At 46.9% G+C, this 20,353-nt stretch overlaps 2 protein-coding genes and 1 long non-coding RNA gene across 6 annotated transcripts in view; 2 read left to right on the plus strand and 1 right to left on the minus strand.

The window, feature by feature from the left end:
* The window catches only part of GSS (glutathione synthetase), a 29,235-nt gene extending 20,971 nt beyond the window's left edge, over positions 1-8,264 (minus strand). For 2 of the 3 annotated variants that reach the window (XM_082746165.1, XM_082746163.1), the window contains exons 1-2: positions 7,988-8,231; positions 4,879-5,013 (exon numbers count right to left, since the gene is read on the minus strand). In XM_082746165.1, coding sequence (XP_082602291.1) covers positions 4,879-5,013; positions 7,988-8,050 — 198 coding nt within the window. In that variant the 5' untranslated portion in view covers positions 8,051-8,231. Of the gene's footprint in view, positions 1-4,878; positions 5,014-7,987 lie in introns of all 3 variants that reach the window. The other variant, XM_082746164.1, reaches the window with a different exon arrangement.
* On the plus strand, positions 5,024-6,626 carry LOC309872262. The gene is made up of 2 exons (XR_014315757.1): positions 5,024-5,356; positions 6,570-6,626. It is a non-coding gene; the product is annotated as an uncharacterized lncRNA (long non-coding RNA).
* Positions 8,242-20,353, plus strand: part of MYH7B (myosin heavy chain 7B) — a 41,845-nt gene continuing 29,733 nt past the window's right edge. The window contains exons 1-4 of one of the 2 annotated variants that reach the window (XM_082746151.1): positions 8,242-8,343; positions 9,984-10,099; positions 15,252-15,324; positions 16,136-16,286. The gene's annotated coding sequence lies outside the window, so the exon portion shown is untranslated. The remainder of the gene's footprint in view (positions 8,344-9,983; positions 10,100-15,251; positions 15,325-16,135; positions 16,287-20,353) is intronic. The other variant, XM_082746150.1, reaches the window with a different exon arrangement.

Raw genomic sequence — 20,353 nt, forward strand, 5'->3', positions numbered from 1 at the left:
GGGTTAAGCCTCTGCCTTCGGCTCAGGTCATGATCTCAGGGTCCTGGGATTGAGTCCCACATCGGGCTCTCTGCTCAGCAGGGAGCCTGTTTCCTCCTCTCTCTCTCTGCCTGCCTCTCTGCCTACTTGTGATCTCTCTCTGTCAAATAAATAAATAAAATCTTAAAAAAAAAATTTTGGTAGATAATTCCCAAATTGCCCTTCTCAGAATCTCAGAAGACAAAACTGAGGAAGGATATTTGTAACAGGAAGGTTTTTTCCAGCTTGAAGCTCTTATGTGTTAGACTGGGAATTACTGCAGACTACAGGAGGGATGATCTTATACCCTGAGTGCATGCTTGAGGACTATAGGGCATTTCCTAGGCTTTGTTATTTTAAAAGATTTTATTTATTTATTTTATTTGAGAGAGAGAGAGAGCAAGAGTGGGCTGGAGGGGCAGAGGGAGGAGAAGCAGACTCCCTGCTGAGCAGGAAGCCCGACATGGGGCTCGATCTCAGGACCCAGAGATCATGACCCTGAGTCAAAGGCAGATGCCCAACCAACTGAGCCACCCAGACGCCCAGTTTCCTTAGCTTTAAAACTCAGAACTCTGCCGCTTCCAACAGCCCTCATTTGGCCTGAAAAACTCTCAAAATATTTTTTCTGATAAGAGTTCCCTCTGGGGTGCCTGGGTGGTTCAGTAGAGTTAAGTGTGCAACTCTCGGTTTGGGCTCAGGTCATAATCTCAGGGTTGAGATCAAGCCCCGTGTCAGGCTCTGTACTGGGCATGGAGCCCGCTTAAGATTCTCCTTCTCCGGACGCCTGGGTGGCTCAGTCGATTAAGCCACTGCCTTGGGCTCAGGTCATGGACCCAGGATCCTGGGATCAAGTCCTGCATCGGGCTCCTCGCTCAGCAGGGAGCCTGCTTCTCTCTCCCACTCCACCTGCTTGCGCTCTCTCTCTCTCTCTGACAAATAAATAAATAACATCTTAAAAAAAAAAAAAAAAAGATTCTCCTTCTTTCTCTGTCTCTCCCAGCTCATGCCCACACTCCTTCTAAAAAACCAGACTTTCCTCTTCCTCTGTCCCCATGACTCATCATGCTCGCTTAAATTTAGGATCAATAGTATAGAGCTATTTCCTGCTGTGCATAGGCCAAAGGCTAAAACAGTATTTTAATTTTTATAGAGACACAGACACCGAGTAATAGTCCTCTGCTGTAGTAAGAACAGCTATAGCACATGCATGACAAGAAACACTCCGCTTCAGATTCAGAGAAACAAAAAGAGTGATGGGAAGAAGAGCGCCCATCTCCCCTAAGGGGCCAGAACTCCACGCTCACCAGTTGGTGCCATGTAGCAAAGTGGGCAGGGTTGTCGGGGGATCTGACTTTTCCAGATAAGCTGGATATCTATTGTTTTGTTTGTTTTTAAATTTCATAATAAAACAAAACAAAAACCAAATCAGTAGCTCTGACTTTTTAAAGGCACTCTGGTGAAAAAACTGTTAATAATGCTTGCCTCTGGGGAGGGAAACAGTGGCTAGAGGAAGATTTATTCTACACTGAATACCTTTTAAATTTTGTACCCTGTTCACATGCTTTTTAAAAAAATTTTTTTAATTGGGACGCCTGGGTGGCTCAGTGGGTTAAAGCCTCTGCCTTCGGCTCAGGTCATATTCCCAGGATCCTGGGATCGAGCCCCACATCGGGCTCTCTGCTCAGCGGGGAGCCTGCTTCCTCCTCTCTCTCTCTCTCTCTCTCTGCCTGCCTCTCTGCCTACTTGTGATCTCTATCTGTCAAAGAAATAAATAAAATCTTTAAAAAAATTTTTTTTTAATTAACTCCCTAAATCTGCAGGAGCCTACTATTCAGTCTGCACAGGGCAAGTGTGTCACCCCAATCTATAGGATAAAGTTCACGTTCCTCTTCCACCCGGTATCAGAAGCCTCTGCATTATCTGACTTTGGCCTGTCTTCTGTCCCACTCTTGAACAGTTTTTGCCTTTTCCTAATATGGGGCCTCTGCCATGCTGGTTTTTTTTTTTTTTTCTTAAATGTTTTTATTTATTTTAAGGAGGCTCCATGCCCAACATGGGGCTTGAACTCACAACCCTGAGATCAAGAGTCACATACCCTACTGACTAAGTCAGCCAAGCATGCCTCTGCCATGCTGTTCTCTTCCCCTTTATTATTTTTTAAAGATTTTATTTATTTATTTGAGAGAGAGAAAGAGAGCATGGACACACAAGCATCAGTGGTGGTAAAGGGCAGGGGGAGAGAAGGGAGAAGCAGGCTCTCTACTAAGCAGGGAGCCTGATGCAGGCCTTGATCCCAGGACCCTGGGATCATGACTGGAGTGGAAGACAGATGCCCAACTGACTGAGCCACCTAAGCACACGACCTCCATTTATTTTTTAAGATCTAGATATGTTCAAATACAATTAAGGAGTTGCTCCATTTTCTAGGTGTCCCATACAATTTCCTGAGAGGGGCAGTAAAGAATGGAAGGTCAGAGCATGGACTCAGGAGGTAAACTCTTTGGGTTTCAATTCTGGCTTTGCCAATTACCCCACCATTCACGTGACCTCGGGCCAGTTACTTAACTTCTGTGGGTCTTGGTTTCCTCACCTCTATTGTGGTGAGACTTACATGAGTTAGCGATTCCTAAGTGTTCAGAATAGTGCCTGGCACGTAGTAAATACTCAATAAATGATAGCTAATGTTGTGCAGCAAGCTATCTATGTTTCCTCATAGAACTGACATTACTTAATGTTGTTTTCTGGCACCTTCTCCAACTAGACCATGCATTTCAGAGGCCAGGGCTCTGTGTCCTCAGTGCCTAGAATGGCCTGGCATAGAACAGGCACCTGGTAAAGATTTGGAATGAAATCTCTCCCTCTATTTCACACACACACACACACACACACACACACACACACACTCACACATTTCCTATCTTTTTTCTCTGAATTGGGACTCTTATTGAGGCCTGTGCCTCTTCTAGGCTCCATTAACTTCTAAAAGACCAAGTGTCAGACCTTTACACAATACCTACTGAATAGAAAAAAAAAAAAAATCTTGGAAGGGAAAATGCTCAATCCTGGGTTCAGACAAGCGGTTCCCATAATGTAAGGTTCACAAACCAAGCAATTATATCCCTAAAGCCAGAGGCAGACCTTCCACAGTATGAACCTACCTTAGGTGACAGCCATTCTCATTCACTGAGGCCTCACTAAACATTTACAGAGTCTGGACTCTCCACCAGATCCTTAACTAGGTTCTGGGCACACACAAGAAAAAAAAGAATGTGACTTGGTAAAGAAAGATGGTGGCAGCTCTAACAAGGACCGTCATAGGGCATACTACTAAGTAAAAAGAAAAAAGCAAGGCACCAAAGAGCTTGTCTAGGACACTTTGTGCAAAAAGTGGGAAAAAGAAATATATACATTTTTGGTTAAGAGTAAATAATATGAAAGAATAAATAAGAATCTGCCTTCAGATAGAACAGGTGGTTAGGGAATGTGGGAGGGAGGGTTAAACTGTAAACTCTGCCCTCTGAACCATGAAAATGTCTTACCTAGTCACAAAATAAAGATTTTTTTTTTTAAAGGATGAGACCTTTAAAAGATGTGGTTTGGACTCAGCATTTCTACTTTTATGTATCAACCCTAGAGAAGCTCTCATCCAGATACCCAGTAGCCATGTACGCTGCTCCTGGAGTGCTGTTTATAATCATAAAACATTAGGAATCACCTAAATGGCCTTTTCTCAATAGAGAAAAGTTGAACTGTGATCCATCCACACCTAGAACACCAAGTATTAGAATGAAGCTAATCCTATTGGAGGGAGTTGCAAAGAGTCTAAAACAGATCAATAAATGAAAAACAAAATCCCAGGGTGCCTGGGTGGCTTCGTTGGTTAAGCGACTGTCTTTGGTTTAGGTCATGATCCTGGAGGTCCAGGATTGAGTCCCGCATCAGGCTCCTCTCAGTGGGGAGTCTGCTTCTCCCTCTAAGCCTTTCCCCTCTCGTGCTCTCTCTCTCTCTCAAATAAATAAATAAAATTTTTAGAGTCACCTGGGTGGCTCAGTTGGTGGAGCGTCTGCCTTTGGCTCGGGTCACGATCCCAGGGTCCTGTCATCGAGTCCCACAATAGGCTCCTTGTTGAATGGGGAGCCTGCTTCTCCCTCTGCCTGCTGCTTCCCCTACTTGTACTCTGTCTCTCTAACAAATAAAAAACAGACATCTTCAAAAAAATAAAAAACACATCAAGCAGTAATTTGTATAATCTATATGATCCAATTTGTTTTTTAGAAAACCATGTATTTTGGGGCACCAAAATACATCTGGGAGTTGTGGGTTTGAGCCCTGAATGGGGTATAGAGGTTATTAAAAAAAGAAGAAACTTAAAAAAGAAAGGCACAAAAAAAGAAAAGAAAGGCACGTCATTTCTCTATATACACAAATATGTATATAAATGCACAGAGAGGAATATACACAAACCAATTGTAGAGCTATACCCCCCACACTGTGATTAGGGGGTCTTACAAAATAATAGTTCACTGGGCAAAGTGCTTCATGTGAATGATCTTATTTTATTACCAACTTGATGGGGCAGGTCCCATTATTATCCCTTTTTTGTTATTTGAAGAAACCACAGCTGAGAGAGGGTACGAATCTTGCCTAAGTCACACTCGAAACCCCAGACTTAAATTGATTGCCCTGGCAGATTACTTTTTACATATATTTAGAGATCAACTGTGTTATTGAAAAAAATTAAACAAAGGAAAAGCATGTCTTGGACAGAAAGGGGCTGCCTTTAGTCGGCAGGGACCAGATAATGAGCTTTAGGCTCCAGAGCGGTGTGGTCGGTGCTGTGGGGAGGAGTCAGGGGCTTACATCAGAGGAGCTGGGTTCCCGTGAGGTTCTCAGCAACACTCCCTCCGCCAGGGCCCTGTCCACAGCCTGCCGCGCCAGCTCCTCCAGCTGCTGTTCATCTTGCAAGAGGCTCCCCCAGCTGGTGGCCATCCCAACCTGCAGCAGGAGGAGAGGGGAAGGCTTGGGGATAGATGCCGGGGGCCCCAGCAACCAATGAAACCCGTGGTGTGGTACAAAGGAGTGAACACTGGATGGCAGCTCTTAACTTGCATGAGTGCAGAATGCAAAGCTTGACAGAGCACTTCCACTGTGGCTCTCTCTTTTGGTTCCTAACACAAGGACAGCATGAGTCTCACGGTAAGGAAGTGGAATCTCTGAGAGGTGAAATGACTTGTCCAAGGTAATGGCGAGTAAAATCTGCATTTGAACCCAGGTCTCAGGACTCCCAGCCCAATGCTTTTCATTGGAGAAAGAGGCACTAATGTCATATGTGATTGGGGTAAGTTCCTTCCCCTAGTAGCTGCAGATTCCCTACCTGTGCAACAAGGCATAAGCGTACAGAGTAGACCAGTGGTTTCCAAACCTGGCTGAATATTCTGGGGAGCCTGGTAAAGAATACGAAGTCCTGGGCCTCACTCAGAGATTCTCACTCAAGAGGTTGGAGGAGAGGGAAGGTTTTTTGTTTTTTTGGTTTTGTTTTGTTTTTGTTCTTGTTTTGTAGCTCTGTATTTTTAACAAATTTAAAAACCATGCAATAGATTATTAATTTCCCATCTGGGGCACCTGGGTGGCTCAGTCGGTAAAGTATCTGATTCTTGATCTCAGCCAGATCTTGATTTAAAGCCCTGCATTGGGTTCCATGCTGGGAATGGAGCCTACTTTAAAACAAAAAAAATTTTTTTTTTCAAATTTTCCCTTCTAGCTCACAACCCATGTTGGCAGATCTCAAATGGGAGGGGTGGGTAGGAGAAACCCTTTGTAGAATACTATGAAATGCAGCTACAGTGAACTCCTACCTCATACTAACCAGAAGCAAACTCACTAGCTGGACATGACTACATTGCTTGTACGGACATCTATCATCACAGCACCAAGACAAAATATTTTTGAGAAATCACATTAGCAGGATAGAAACAATGAAAACCCAAGTGCAGGAGGGGTCCAGCAGGTTGTCCAGAGACATACGGGAATGAACCAACTCATACCTTGATACTCACTGATTTTGCAGTAGGCCTCAAGGATTTAAGAAGATTTGAATAAAAATCTGGAAACACCGGTCATTCATTCATTTTGTTTTGCCCTATTGTTACTGGATTTTAGGAAAAAAACATGGTTATCCAGCTCAGTGGTCCCCAAAAAGGGAGCTAGAGAACAAGGAACCTCCATCACATTTAGCTCCACCTCCCCCTCCCTATAGCAGAAGAGGCGCTAAACCAATTACGAAAGTCTGTTGGCCTCAGCACATTTCGAAAGAAAATGACTACGTGATTTCAAGAGGGTCCTGACAAGAGATAAGGGCAGTCATAGAGTCATAACAAAGCTGTGGGTTCAGTCAGATCTGGGTTTGAGCCCATAATAATACTACTTCCTCCATAAATAAGGCCGCCATGTGGATTAAATGAGAAAAAAAAAAAAAATCTGTGTGTAGTTCCTTAGCAGGGTTTGGAGCTCTAAACATGGGAACTTCTTTTTCGGCTTTATCTACTTTACAGGTGGAAAACTTGTCAGGAGGTCACACGGCAGGCTGGTGGCAGAGCCGGGACAAGAACCTATGATTCTGGCATTAGAGCAACAGAACCCTCCATTAGTCCCCTTCTCTTCACAACTCTGGAATTCCAACATCTCTGCTTGCCATTGGATTCTTGTTTACTTGGTAAACACTGAACAGCGTCTAATGCCAGGCCCTAGATTACATACAGAGGACACAGAAAGATAAGACATAAAGATAACCACTAAGGGGGCGCCTGGGTGGCTCAGTGGGTTAAGCCTCTGCCTTTGGCTCAGGTCATGATCCCAGTGTCCTGGGATCAAGCCCCGCATCGGGCTCTCTGCTCGGCAGGGAGCCTGCTTCCCCTCACCTTCTCTCTCTGTCTGCCTCTCTGCCTGCTTGTGATCTCTGTCTGACAAATAAATAAATAAATAAATAATTTTAAAATTATTTAAAAGTAAAGTACTGATTGGGCCCTTTGTTTTTCTCATTCTACAGTCTCAACCTTGGGGCTTTATTCATTTTGCTGAGGACACTCTAATCTATTCCTTCACACTGGTGATTTCCTGACTTCCAAAGTGTCATGACCTACTGCTGACTGGGAAACCCTGCAGAACCAGAATAGAATTTGTTGTCTCCCCACATATCTGCTCCTCCTCTGATGAATCCCACCCAAGCACTCAAGCCTATACATCTTCTCTTCCAAATCGCAGTCTCCCCAAATTCTGTAGTTTCTATTAAATATAGAATGCTTTGAATTCCTTGATTTCTCTCCACCTCCGCTGTCGGGAGCCTCGATCCGGCTACCATCATCTCTTCCCTGGACACTAATTAGACTCAGACTAAGGTTAATTTCACTGACCAGGATACACCTGCCTCTCTCCTGCTCCCAGGCTACGCATATGCTGCAGGTTTCTCTCTTTGGAACACTCCCCACCTCTCTTGACTATCCTTCATGACTCAGTGTCAGAAGCTGTCCCTGCATTCCACGCAGGGCTTCTACAAACCACTAGTTTCCCCTGTAGCATAGGAATAGTTGTGTGTCTTAACCACTTCTCTACCTGCCCGCCTACTATTGTATTCAGTGAATGTGAAACGAATGAATGATGAATGCCTGACAGATTGTGACCCGATCAACAAAAGTCTTAAAACGCCCACGAGAAAATTCAGTCGGACTTTATCCCGAGGGCGAGGCCAGTGCCTGCGTGAAGCCTGGGGCAACTTCACCCGTCTCCTGCCCAGGCTTGCCCCAACTTCATGGGCCCGTTCGCTCCCACACCAGACAAAGTTTGGTTCTAATCGCTCCCAGGTCCCTCCATTTTTTTTTTTTTTTAACTCCGTCTCTGGCTCGCCAGTACCCTCTCTCCGACACCGGCCCGATCGGGAGTAAGAAGATCTGAGAAATCTAGGATCAACACGCACCAGCCCAACCCCCTCAATGGACACCAGTTTCCCCTTGCCCACGACGAGTTTGAGTTGCAACATCTCTCTGCCTTCAGGGTTCCAATCACTGGCCAGACCCCTCCCTCACGTCTATCCTCCCTAGGAAACATGGCCCTTGCCGGCCGCCGTTGCCGTTCCCCAACCTACTAGTTCGCCGTCCTGCCTGCCGCGGTACTCAAGCCCCTCGCGTAGTCACCCGCTGTCCAGGGGGCGGGGCCTCGGTGCGACCCAATGCGCATGCGCGGACCGCTCCAGTAAGGGGCGGGTGGGGAAGGATAAAGAGCAGGGTGGGGGAGGAGACCGGTGCCTGTGGAGCTGGACGGCGGCCGGGAAGGGTCAGTCTGTGTGAGGGAAGCCTTGGCTTTAGGGGTTCATCGTCTGGAGCCAGAAGGGCAGGACCTTGGGAAGGAGGGCCGGAATCAAGCTGTGTCGGCCCGGAGTTAAGGGTTTGCAGAGCTTGTAGGGCGTCAGAGCTGGTGAAGTCCATTGTAAGATGGGGAAACTGATACCCAGAATGAGACAGTCACTACCTCGGGGACGCACTGTGGGGGTAGGTGTGATAAGGGCGATCCAGAGAGGGGCAGAGACCGGCGCAGGGTAACTTAGAACGTTCTAGTCTGAGCCAGGGTTGGAACCCAGGCTTCTGTTTTCCATGCAGCTGAGTCCCAGAAAAGACCACCTGATTTCTCGAACCTCAGGAAAACTGCCGGAGAAGCGGTAGAGACCAAAAAAAAGCATTTTAATTTTTCCAGCAATTTAAAAAAATATTTTAAGTATTCTCTATACCAAACGTGGGGCCGCTGGCTCTACTAAATGAGCCATCCAGGTGCCCCTTTTCCAGCAATTTTTAAGTTGGGAATGTTTGAGGGTGATGCCGTGTTTCTCAAAATGTCTAAGATCATTTGTGTCAGTATCTAGGGCAATTTTTTTTTAAAATGCAGATTCTTGATTCCTTATTTCCACCTTAGCTCTTGGCAGCCCTCCAGTTCTTTTAGCCGTTCCTTCTTTCTGCATTCTTCTTCTCGATGTGAAGCACCTCATATGAATTTTAATTAAAGTAACCTGAATTTATCAGTCTAGGCTTGGGGAAGTTAACCATGACTAAAAGAGTCATGCTTTCACAGCTTTCACATCTGATGAAGAAGGTAGACTGGTAAACAGTGCTTTTCTGGGGAATCAGGGAAGGCTTTCGGGGTAGGTAGGACTGTGTACGCAGTCAAAGAAGTAAGTGTGGAGGTAAGAGTCAGGAAGGGGGACCGTGTTCCAAGTAGTAAGAACAGAAATAGCAAAGGCAAATAATTCTTAGTGTGGCTACACTCTTTTTAGAGACCTTGAGGAGTTTGGTACAGATACTGAGGAGGGCCTGGGGGTTGAGCAGGCTTAGGAGCTCATTCTTGGAGAGGGAGTCTTGGATTCCATGTTAAAAAGGTTGGCATATGTCCAGTGAGTGATGGGGAGCTGTCTAAGGGTTTTGAGCTGGGGAAAGATAGGGTCTGTCTTATGTTTTAGGTGCTGGCTACAGTGTGGCAAATAGTTTGGAAGCCCAGAGAGCGTGCTCAGAGGGCATTAAGGTGTGAGACAGTGGCAGAAGAGATGGAGAGGAGGGGACAGATTAAAGAAATGTTCAGGAGGGAGAACTACAAATGATCATAAATCAGTGGCCTAACCCAGAGGCCAGAATGTTTCCAACCCTTTAAATATAGCTTGTACATTCTCTGTCTACAGCACAGACGGAGTCCTCCATCTTTTTGGCGGAAGGGGAACAATAGGTAGTCTGGTTATGGGCACAAGTGTTTCCATGATGTCCTTCCTTTGTCTGCTGTTGTGCCTGGGGGACAGTCTGAAGCAGTGGTTACTGTAATAGGCCCCAAGTGGCAGGAGAAGTCTACTATGTTAACCAGGAACCAAGGAAACTATTTCTAGTGGAGCATGAAATTAAAAGTAAAAAAATCATGACCCAGGGTTCCCTGTACAGGTTCCCCACCTCCAAGATGGGTGCCAAATGACGAGTATCAGGTGTCTATTGGTGAGACTTGGGGAAGATCCCAGACCTTAACAGCCGTTTGGTTGAGTCCCCTCACGGTGTAGCAGGTAAGGTGTCTTTCTTCCCATTTTGTAGACGTCACAGCTGAGCCTCAGAAGGTCTGTGACTTGTTCAAGGGGACTCAGTTTGTGGTGCAGCTGGGAGTGAGGGGCTGTTGGCCAAAGGTCTTTCAAGCGAGGCTTTGTCTTTCCTGCTCCCTCTGCCTTGATGCTTTGCCCTTAAATCTTGGCATAACTTGTTCCTTCTTGTCATTCACATGTTTCCTCCTCAGATGCCATCATCTCCCCTTCAGTATCACATTCTATGGATTTTCTTCATAGCACTTATTAGTATGTGAAATTATTAGTTTTGTCTGTTTCTACCTTGTGAGTTCCATGAGGACAGGCACAGTGTCTGTCTTGTCTACCACTTTATCACCAACACCTGGGATGATAATCTGCCCAAGTAGATGTTCAGTAACATTTGCTCAATGATAGAAATCAGCTGGGGAGAGGAATGCAGGGGAAATCAACATTTGGTGAAAGCTTAGGATGTTTCAGGTACTTTTCATAAACTACTTCATTTAATCCCCTCATAACCTTTTAAGGTAGGTACTGTGTCTTCTTTGGGTAGGTAAGAAACCTTGCCAAATGAGGTCAAGTCACGGTTTGTTACTTTTGAGGTGATAGACTCCCTTGAATCTCCATTAGACACAAGCTTTTTGCAAATCATGTGGAGGAATTCACAGACCTCCCTGGGCCCACTTGGGGGTCCCAGATCAAGGGACCCAGGGTTAGGGAACCTGCCCAAGGTTTCTCTGGCCTCATGCCTTTGCTAGTTCCCCACTCCATGGCAAGGATAGATTCCACTGAGTGGACTACAGGGAGTCTGCTGAAGATTCTGGAGCAGAGGGAGATTATGATGTAGTGAGCCTCTGATGTGTCAGACCCAGGTTCAAATCCTGACTCCAAAACTGGCCATGTGACTATGGGCAAGGCTTCTCACCTCTCTGAATCCTACTGCCTTCACATTGAAGATGGAATCTCTTTTTTTTCCCCCCTAACTATAACGAATCTTTATTCATCTGTGTCGGGTACTTGGTTAATGGCTTTACAGTAGTTGTCTCTCTTTTTACCACACCCCTGTGACATCAGTACTGTTATCTCCATTTTATAGCTGAGGATTTGCAGGCTTGCAGAAGTGTGTTGACTTGCCAGAGATCACGCTGCTTCCCACTGTCGGCCACTGTGCTCCCACATGGGCATCTGGGGAGGTACCGTGAGCTCAAGCCTCCCAAAGTTGCCTTTAAGTCTCTGCTCTTGGGGTTTGTGGGAACATTTGAATCTGAATTAGGTGAAAGAGGACCGGGAGGGCTACCTCGCAGTGCGCATGGAGGCTAGTCCCTTTGATTTGTATGTGTCTCCCACACCGCTGGTGCGGGCCTCTTGCCAAGCCTGTACTGGGACAGCTCTGTCGTCCCAGGGTCTGCAGTGCCCGTGGTTTCCATCTGTGCACGTGGCTGTTGTCTCTTTTTAGCAGTGACCTCACCTGCCTGGTATTGTTGTTCATGAGGCTGTCTCCCCACCTGGCTGGGGGCCATTGCCTGGCCATTGAGTGGAATTCCTCTGTCTTCTAGCCTCCTAGCACAGGCCTGGCCCAGCAGTGCTGCTCAGGAAATGCCTGTGGAATCACAGTGAGGGCTCTCCCATGTGTTGGGGATTTACTGTGTGCCAGGCCTGTCCCAGACACTTTATATGTGTTATCTCATTTACACCCCCACCGTAATCCTGGGAGGGTGAAGTTACTGTCCCTGTGTTACTGAGAAGAAATAGAGACTCAGCTGGGCTTTGCGTTAGGCCCACTTGTGATGATTGATGGCACCAGGGCTGACTCCAGGCCTGTACTCTCATCGTGCATAAGGAATTCTTGAAACTCTGGGCTGATAAAGGGAAGACACACTCCTCCGCCCCCAGTACCCTCAGAGACGTTTTACTAACAAACTTCTAGTCCAGCTCTCATTTCATCCACAAGGAGGGACGCCTGGCTGGCTCGGTTGGTACAGCACGTACCTTTTGATTTCAGGGTTGTGAGTTCAAGCCCCACATTGGGTGTAGAGATATATTTTTTTTAAGGTTTTATTCATTTATTTGAGAGAGAGAGAGAGCATGCGCAGTGGGAGAAGCAGACTCCGCCTTGAGCAGGGAGCCCTATAATGACGATGCAGGGCCTCACCCCAGGACCCTGAGATCTTGACCTGAAGCTGAAACCAGATGCTTAACCAACGGAGCCACCCAGGCACCCTGGGAATAGAGGTTACTTTAAAAACAAAAAATAATCCATGAAGAAACAAGTCCAGAAAGGAGAGATGACTTAGAGCCCCTCTTTTCCATTTACTTCTTACTCATTTACTTTTGGGCAGGATGAGATCTGATTTTACCCACCACTATAATACCCAGGTGGACCCATGCCTGGTCCAGATTGATGCTCAGTAAATACTTTTAAATTGTATTTATTATGAAAACATCAGGAAGGGTATAAAGATTAGTATAACAAACACCCATATTCCCACCACCCAGTTTGCAAAATAAAACATTGCTAATACAGCAAAGGCCTCACGTGCCCCTGCGCAATTGCCCTTTCCCAGGGATAAAGAGTCTCCTGAATTCAGTATTTATTATTTCTACGTAATTTTTATTGAGATATAGTTCATGGGCTATAAAATCTAACCTTTTTTAAGTGTACAGTTAAGTGGTTTTTTAATATAATCACAAGATGGCGCAACCAGTACCACTCTCTAATTCCAGAACTTTCCATCACCCCGAAAGAAACCTATAATGGGTACTCTCCCATTCCCCTCTCCAGTCCCTGGCAGTCACTAATTTTGCTTCGTGTCTCTATGGATTTGCCTATTCTGGACATTTAATATAAGTGGACTCCTATATGTGGCCTTTGTGTCTGGCTTCTGTCACTTAAGCCTTATGTTTTCAAGGTTTATCCATGTGCCAGTATTTCATTCCTTTTATGCCTGCACAGTATTCCATTGTGTGGAGACACTGCATTTTGTTCCTCTGTCAGTGGACATTTGGGGTTGTTTCTACTTTTTGTTATTATAAATAATGCTGCTGCGAACCTCTGCATACGAGTTTTTGGGTGGATGTATTTAATTCTCTCAGGAATAAACCTCAGCGTGGACTTCCTGGCTCACAGGGTAATTCTGCATTTAACTTTTGGAGGCGCTGCCAGACTGGTTTCTGAAGGGGCTGCACTATTTTACATTCCCACCAGCAATGTCTGAGACTTCTAATTTTTACATCCTTACCTCTGGTTCTTATCTGCCTGTTTGATTACACCATCCCAGTGGGTGTGAAACAGCATCATGTTGTGGTTTCAACTTGTGTTTGCCTAATGACTGATGGGTTGAGCAGTGCTTCTCGGCTGTTTGTATGTTTTCTTTGTCTATTCCTGTCTTTGTTTTTTTAATATTTTTATTTATTTATTTGACAGAGATCTCACAAGTAGGCAGAGAAGCAGGCAGAGAGAGAGAAGGAAGCAGGCTCCCCGCTGAGCAGAGAGCCCAACTCAGGGCTTGATCCCAGGACCCCGGGATCGTGACCTGAGCCGAAGGCAGAGGCTTTAACCCACTGAGCCACCCAGGTGCCCCTTTCCTATGCATTCTTAAGCCTCTTACTAGGTGTGTGTTTCTAAACACTTGATGCTATTTTTCCTGTTTTTTGGACTTTAACTAGTAACATTGTATATGCTTTTTATTTATTTATTTATTTATTAAAAGATTTTATTTATTTATTTGACAGACAGAGATCACAAGTAGACAGAGAAGCAGTCAGAGAGAGAGGAGGAAGCAGGTTCCCTGCTGAGCAGAGAGCCTGATGCGGGGCTCCATCCCAGGACTCTGGGATCATGACCTGAGCCCAAGGCAGAGGCTTTAACCCACTGAGCCACCCAGACGCCCCGATTGTATAAGCTTTTAAAAAAGATTTTGTTTATTTATTTGACAGAGAGAGACACAGCAAGAGAGAGAACACAGGCGGTGGGGGGAGGTGGGACAAGCAGGGGTAATGGGAAAGGGAGAAGCAGGCTCCCCGAATAACAGGGAGCCCAATGCGGGGCTGGGTCCCAGGACCCTGGGATCAAGACCTGAGCCAAAGGCTGACTGAGCCATTGTATATATTCTTGTGCAGCTTGTTTTCTCATTCAGCCTTACATTGGGAGTGTCACCCATGTTGATAGGGATAACGAGTTCATTCATTTTCATTGCTCTATAGGTTCACTGCATAAAAGCCACATTTCATTACCTTCTCTCTTGTAAATGGTCTGTTGGGTTGTCTGTCTCTAGTATTTTATGATTACAAATGGTAAACTAATATGTGCCTCCGTGTGCAGTGTGTTGAAGGTCGTGAGCATATTCAGGTTTCCTAGGTAATACAAAATATCTCTTTTACATGGTTTTATAAATTTGCACGCCTGCCAGCAGTATATTAGAGTTGCTGGATTGTTGGATTAGAATTACATCCTCACTAAGGCTCAGTATTGTCAGGCTTTTTTGTTTTTACCAGCCTAGTGGGTGTGACATGGTATTTCATAGGAGTTTCCTGGGTTAATAGCAAAGTGTATTTTTCAGTAAATAGTTACATGGTTGCATGGGCAGGTGTGTGAAAGCAGAATGGATGCAGGTCTTTGAGGAATGATCCTTGTGACTCTAGCTTGAGGCTAGAATGGTGGCAGGGCTCTGGGCCTATACTGTACAGGCTGTTCGTGGGAAGACTCTGGAGCTAGGAAGTGTTGGGTGAAACTGACAACTCTGTATATGGGAAAAGGTGTTTGTCACCTTGACACCAGGTATGGGAACCTCTCTCTAGGAGGAGGCTGTAGTCTTGTCCTTCCAGCTCCCCAAACTTTCCCCAAGAAGGGAAGGAGCTGGAGAGAGAGAAGCCAGGAGGGAGTTGTGTAAGAATGAGAATGGGGTCCCACAGTCTTGGGAATGACCCTTTTTTGAGAACCTTCTCATTGTCTTTATATTGGTGGTATGTATTTCTCCTGTTTATCCTACTGAGTTTGGGGGTGATGACAAAGATAGTAAATAGAAGAGTAATGATTGTATATTATATCCTTATTATGTGTGAGGCCTTGTGCCTTTTTTTTATGGGTATCGTCTCATTTAATTCCAGTGGAGTAGGTGCTGTTATTATTCCTACTTTACAGGTGATGACCAACAAGGCATCAAAGAGACAGAGTAGCTGAGGGCTTTCACTCCAGCTGTCTCGCTGCAGAACTTGTCAGTACTATACTGTTTTGTTAGCCAGGCTCAGCTAAACCCAGGAGAGCAAATCAAGGAGAGGCTTGCCCAGGCTTGGATGGGTGAGAGACACAGTCATGGTGTGAAGGGGGAAGCCAGGGCTGAGTGAGAGACCCCTGGAGAAGATGGCTTTTGAGAGGCTAGTGCCCCCACCCAGTGGACACAGTCCCTCTGGCAGGCCCCTCTTCTGTGCCAAGTTCTATACTGACTGCTGGGGCTGCACAGTGGGATCTGCCCATCTCCATGTCTCAAGAAGTCCCTAGACAGATGAACAAGAATTTGGAGGATGAGGGTGGCCCTGACCCCTCTAGGACATGGGTGCTAAGACAAGCACTTCAGACTGAGGGTGGTTCAGCTATCTTACAACAGGTGAACTTTTGTTTTTTTTTTTTTTAAGATTTTATTTATTTATTTGACACAGAGAGAGAGCTCACTAGTGGGCAGAGAAGCAGGCAGAGATAGAGAGGGAAGCAGGCTCCCCACTGAGCAGAGAGCCCAATGTGGGGATCAATCCCAGGACCCTGAGATCATGACCTGAGCCAAAGGCAGAGGCTTAACCCACTGAGCCACCCAGGCGCCCCACAACAGGTGAAAGTTTAAACAAACTATGGTACATCCATAATACAGACTACTACTCGGTAACAAACGGGAACAAACTACTGATGTCGGCAACAACTTGGATTAGTCTCCAGGGCATTATGCTGAGTGAAAAAAGTCAATCTTAAAAAGTTATGTACTTTGATTTCATTTTTATAACTTTTTTTTTTAAAGATTTTTATTTATTTGACAGAGAGAGAGCACAAGCAAGTGGAGCGGCAGGCAGAAGGGGAGAGAGAAGCAGACTCCCCACTGAGCAGGGAACCCGAAGCAGGACTCGATCCCAGGACCTTGGGATCATGACCTGAGCCGAAGGCAGGCGCCCAACTGACTGAGCCACCCAGGTGCCCCCATTTTTATAACATTTTTGAATTGGTGATTTTATTTTATTATTTATTTATTTTAAAGGCTTTATTTATTTATGTGACAGGCAGAGATCACAAGTAGGCAGAGAAGCAGGCAGAGGGATAGGGAGAAGCAGGCTCTCCACTGAGCAGAGAGTCTGATGCGGGGCTTGATCCCAGGACTCTGGGATCATGACCTGAGCCGAAGGCAGAGGCTTTAACCCACTGAGCCACCCAGGCGCCCCATATTTGGCGATTTTAGAATTGGAGAACGGATTGGCTCTTGCCAGGGTTAAGGAGGACAGTGTAGTTATAAAAGGATAACATACTTTTTGTTGTTGGAATTTTTCAGAATATGGAGTGGTGGGTTCATGAAACTACACAGGTGATAAAATTGTATATGACTGAATGAGCGCGCACGCACACACACACAGGTATACGTAAAACTGGGAAAACTTGAATAAGCTTGGGGGATTGTATCGGTATCAGTACAGGCGATCGGTCTATTATTTCTTATAATTGCTTGTGAGTATGTAATTTAAGTCCCAAATCATTGGCAGGACCGTAGAGATATTTGTAACGACAGCATTTTCAATGCATATTAAAAATTCCAGAGGCCACATGCATGGAGGCCTCTTGCCCTTATGTTAGCCAAGTCTAGCTCCACGGAGAGATGGGCAGCGTACTCTGGAGGTGTGAAGGAGTGCGTGGTGACCCTAAACATCTCAGGAGACCCAGGGTTGACCGACTGGGTTGGTTTCTGAGTTTAACTCTCTCTGCCCTTCACCTCCTGAGCTGACCCACCATGATTATAAGGGCAAGGGTAAAGCTGTGCCCACCCCTACCTCCCTCTCCCCCTTCCCTTCCCCTCCCCCTCTAATTGGTCTTTTGAGAAGGACAGATGTTCTTTCCTCATTTTCCACTCCACCAGGTGGGGCTAAGTGCCCCTCCCCTGGGATGCCCTGTGCCAGTTGTTAGTAACTGTCTGTGCCTCCTCCATGCCTTTCTCCTCTACTAGACAGACTTCTGACTCTTATTTTAGTTTGTTTGTTTATTTGACCAAGATCACAAGTAGGCAGAGAGAGAGAGAGAGGCAGAGAGAGAGGGGGAAGCAGGCTTTCCGCCAAGCAGAGAGCCACATGTTGGCCAGATCTCGGACCCTAAGATCATGACCCAAGCCGAAAGCCGAGGCTTAACCCACTGAGCCACCCAGGCGCCCAACTCCTGGCTCTGAGAGGCAAGACCAGAACCAGTCCCAGTCTTGGGCGGGGTGGGGTTGGGGGGTGGGGCGGGGGAGCATCAGAGAATGTATGTTGTACTCAACTAAATGGGAAGCTGACCCCGGCTGAAATAAGCTTATTCTGATCCTGAGATCCTAGGGGTGGCCTGGGCTGCACAAGAATCTGGGGGTGGCATGGCTATGGTCTTATGAGATCCTGGGACTTTGTTTCCACATGGTGGTCCCTCTAGGATATCTCACCGAGAATGCTGGCTGCCCTGGGCCTTGCTTCAGATTCCATTCCCAGAGTGGCAGACCCAAGGCTTACCACCCCAGCATACCCATAGCCACAGAGTTCCCAGTTCACATTGTTCTGTCCTCTAAGCATGGGGTAAGCACTTCGGTTTGTTGATTTCTCTCAGCAACATTATAAGGCAGGTGGCCTTCCTCTATCCATTTTGCAGAGAAGGAACCCAAGCTCAGAGAGGTTAAGTAACTTGCTCAGGGTCAATTAGCTCGTGAATGGCAGAGCAAGGACTTGAGGCAGGCCTGGTGTGTGCCAGTCTAGCCCCTGCAGGTGCAGAGCTGAGAAAGCATTCCTGCTCTGATGGAGCTAATGATAAAGTCACCAGACATCCAGATGTGCTCAGCTATGCCAGTCACAGGCTAAGCTCGTCATGTACATTCTGTTGTCGGCTCTGCATAACAACCACATAAAATAAAGTTATGCCCATTTTATGATGGAAATTGAAGCTCCAAGAGGAAAGGCAGGTAGACACATAGCAAGTAGAAGCAGACCTGGACAGTTGGATTCCAGAGCCGGTGCTATCAGACCCTCTTGTGCCGTCTCTTCCCCAGACCTATTTTTGGCTTTTTCCCTCCTCCCTACCCTGGCTCTCCTAGGCCCCCCTCCCCCACCCTACCCCCACCCCACTACCATTTCTGCCCTCCCCTCACCCGCACTCTCCTGTCTAGCCTGTGTCCATAGACCCCACCCCTTTCATTCATAGTCTAAGCATAGTTTGGACCCTGGGTTTGGGCCCCAGTATCTTTCTGCACGGTGACCCCAAGGGGGATACCCTACACTCTGGCCCTTCCTGTTCTGCCCAACTGCCTGGCAACAGAAGTCTTGGAGGAGCCCACTGCCCAGTCCTTTTCCTCACCTGGGGTGGCCAGGAGATGAGCGGCCCGTGTGGTGCAGAGGGTAGGGCGGCAGGAGGCCCGCACCTGGCAGGGAGGCCCACACACCCCACAGGGGATGGGGGCGGCACTGGGCGGTTCTGGAAACTGATATGAGCAGCAACAACTGCTGGCATTATCTGGCCTCTAAGAATAGCCTGGGTTGAAGAGTTGGGGGCTGGGGCCTTCTTCGACCGCCCCTTCCACCTCTGCTGCTGCTTGGCCTAGGAGCTGGGAAGCCTCCCTCTGTCTACTTTTTGTTCTGGAATGGTTTGCATGGATGCATCTTGCCTGCTATTGAGCTGGGGAATTGAGGGTGTCCAGAGACTCAGACCCAGGACTGAGGGCAACAAGCCCGCACCCTGAGGACCGGCCCTTACCCAGGCCCTCCCCACTGTAGAGAATAGGAGCTTTGCTTTTTCAAGGATCCTGTTGGAAGTGACCCTTAATCATGTAGCAAATCCTTAAGAAATAGGCAATATATATTCATTCAGAACTCAAAGGTATAAAAGGGTAAACAAGGAAAAAAAATCAGTCTCTCCTTTCCTGAGCCCTCAGCCACTTCTTCCCTTCTCCAGAGGCAACCGCACTTGCCCGCAAAGGTGGTCTCCTCTATAGGGAGGCTTGAAAATACATGATTCTCCTCTTCCCCCTTTTTGACGTGAGCGAAAGCACATCCCATCCATTCTTCTCCTCACTTTTTCACTTAATAGTATGTCTTGGAAATAACTAATTCACTGAGTCTTTGCTCTGTGGCATGCACTGTTCTAAGCACTTCAGATGTTCAGGCTCAAAGAATCCCGTGTGGTAGGTGCTTTTTTAAAAAACAAATTCCCATTGTTACAAGGTTGAATAATTTCCCAAGACTTCCTAGCTGGTAACTGGGCGAGCCAGGATTCAACCCCAGGCAGCCTGACTTTAAGTAAAGTGTTCTTCTCACTACCCAATACTGCCTCTCACCCTTGAATCCTGTCACTACATAGCACGCCCTCACTCTTCCTAAAGGCCAAGGTAAGAAATGGACATTGCACACTTGCTGTGGCCCATTTCGGGCTGGGAGACAGCAGTGAATAGAAAAGATGAGGTCTCTGCCCTTCTGGAACGGGCAGCCGTGCTCACAAGCGTCCGTCCCCCAGAGCAGGAAGAGGGAAACACACCTGTCACGCACACCCACATCCCCACGTACAGGTCCGCTGTTTGCACACACTCTGCTCCCTTACCCACAGGTCCTTTACTCACACAGCCTCTGAGCGGCAGGTGGAACGTGGAGGTCCAGACAGAGGTAGCTGCTCACAAGAGATCACAACATGGCCCTCGTGAGGCTCACTCATCCCCTGCCCCCTGGGATCCATTTCAGCAAGGCTGGTGGGGGGAGTGCCTGTAATCCAGGCCCCAGCGCTTGTTTGAAGTTGGGAACAATTGAAGGGCAAGGGAGCTATAGATAGCCACACAGCTGCTGTCACCTGTTGCAGCCTGGGCACTGGGCCCCAGCATTGTCTACATGGGGGCACTCTACCAGCAAGGGCCCAGAGTGGGTGGGAGGTTGGCCCAGTCCGGCTCAGTTCTAGAAGGGGCTGAGTCAGAGGCTGAGACAAAGAAATAAGAGTCTCAGAAGACAGAGAAGGACAGGGTGATACAGAAGGACCAAGACCCTTGAGAGCTACAAGAG

The sequence above is a fragment of the Mustela nivalis genome (genome assembly GCF_964662115.1).
Source record: "Mustela nivalis genome assembly, chromosome: 8".
NCBI classification, from domain to species: Eukaryota; Metazoa; Chordata; class Mammalia; order Carnivora; family Mustelidae; genus Mustela; species Mustela nivalis.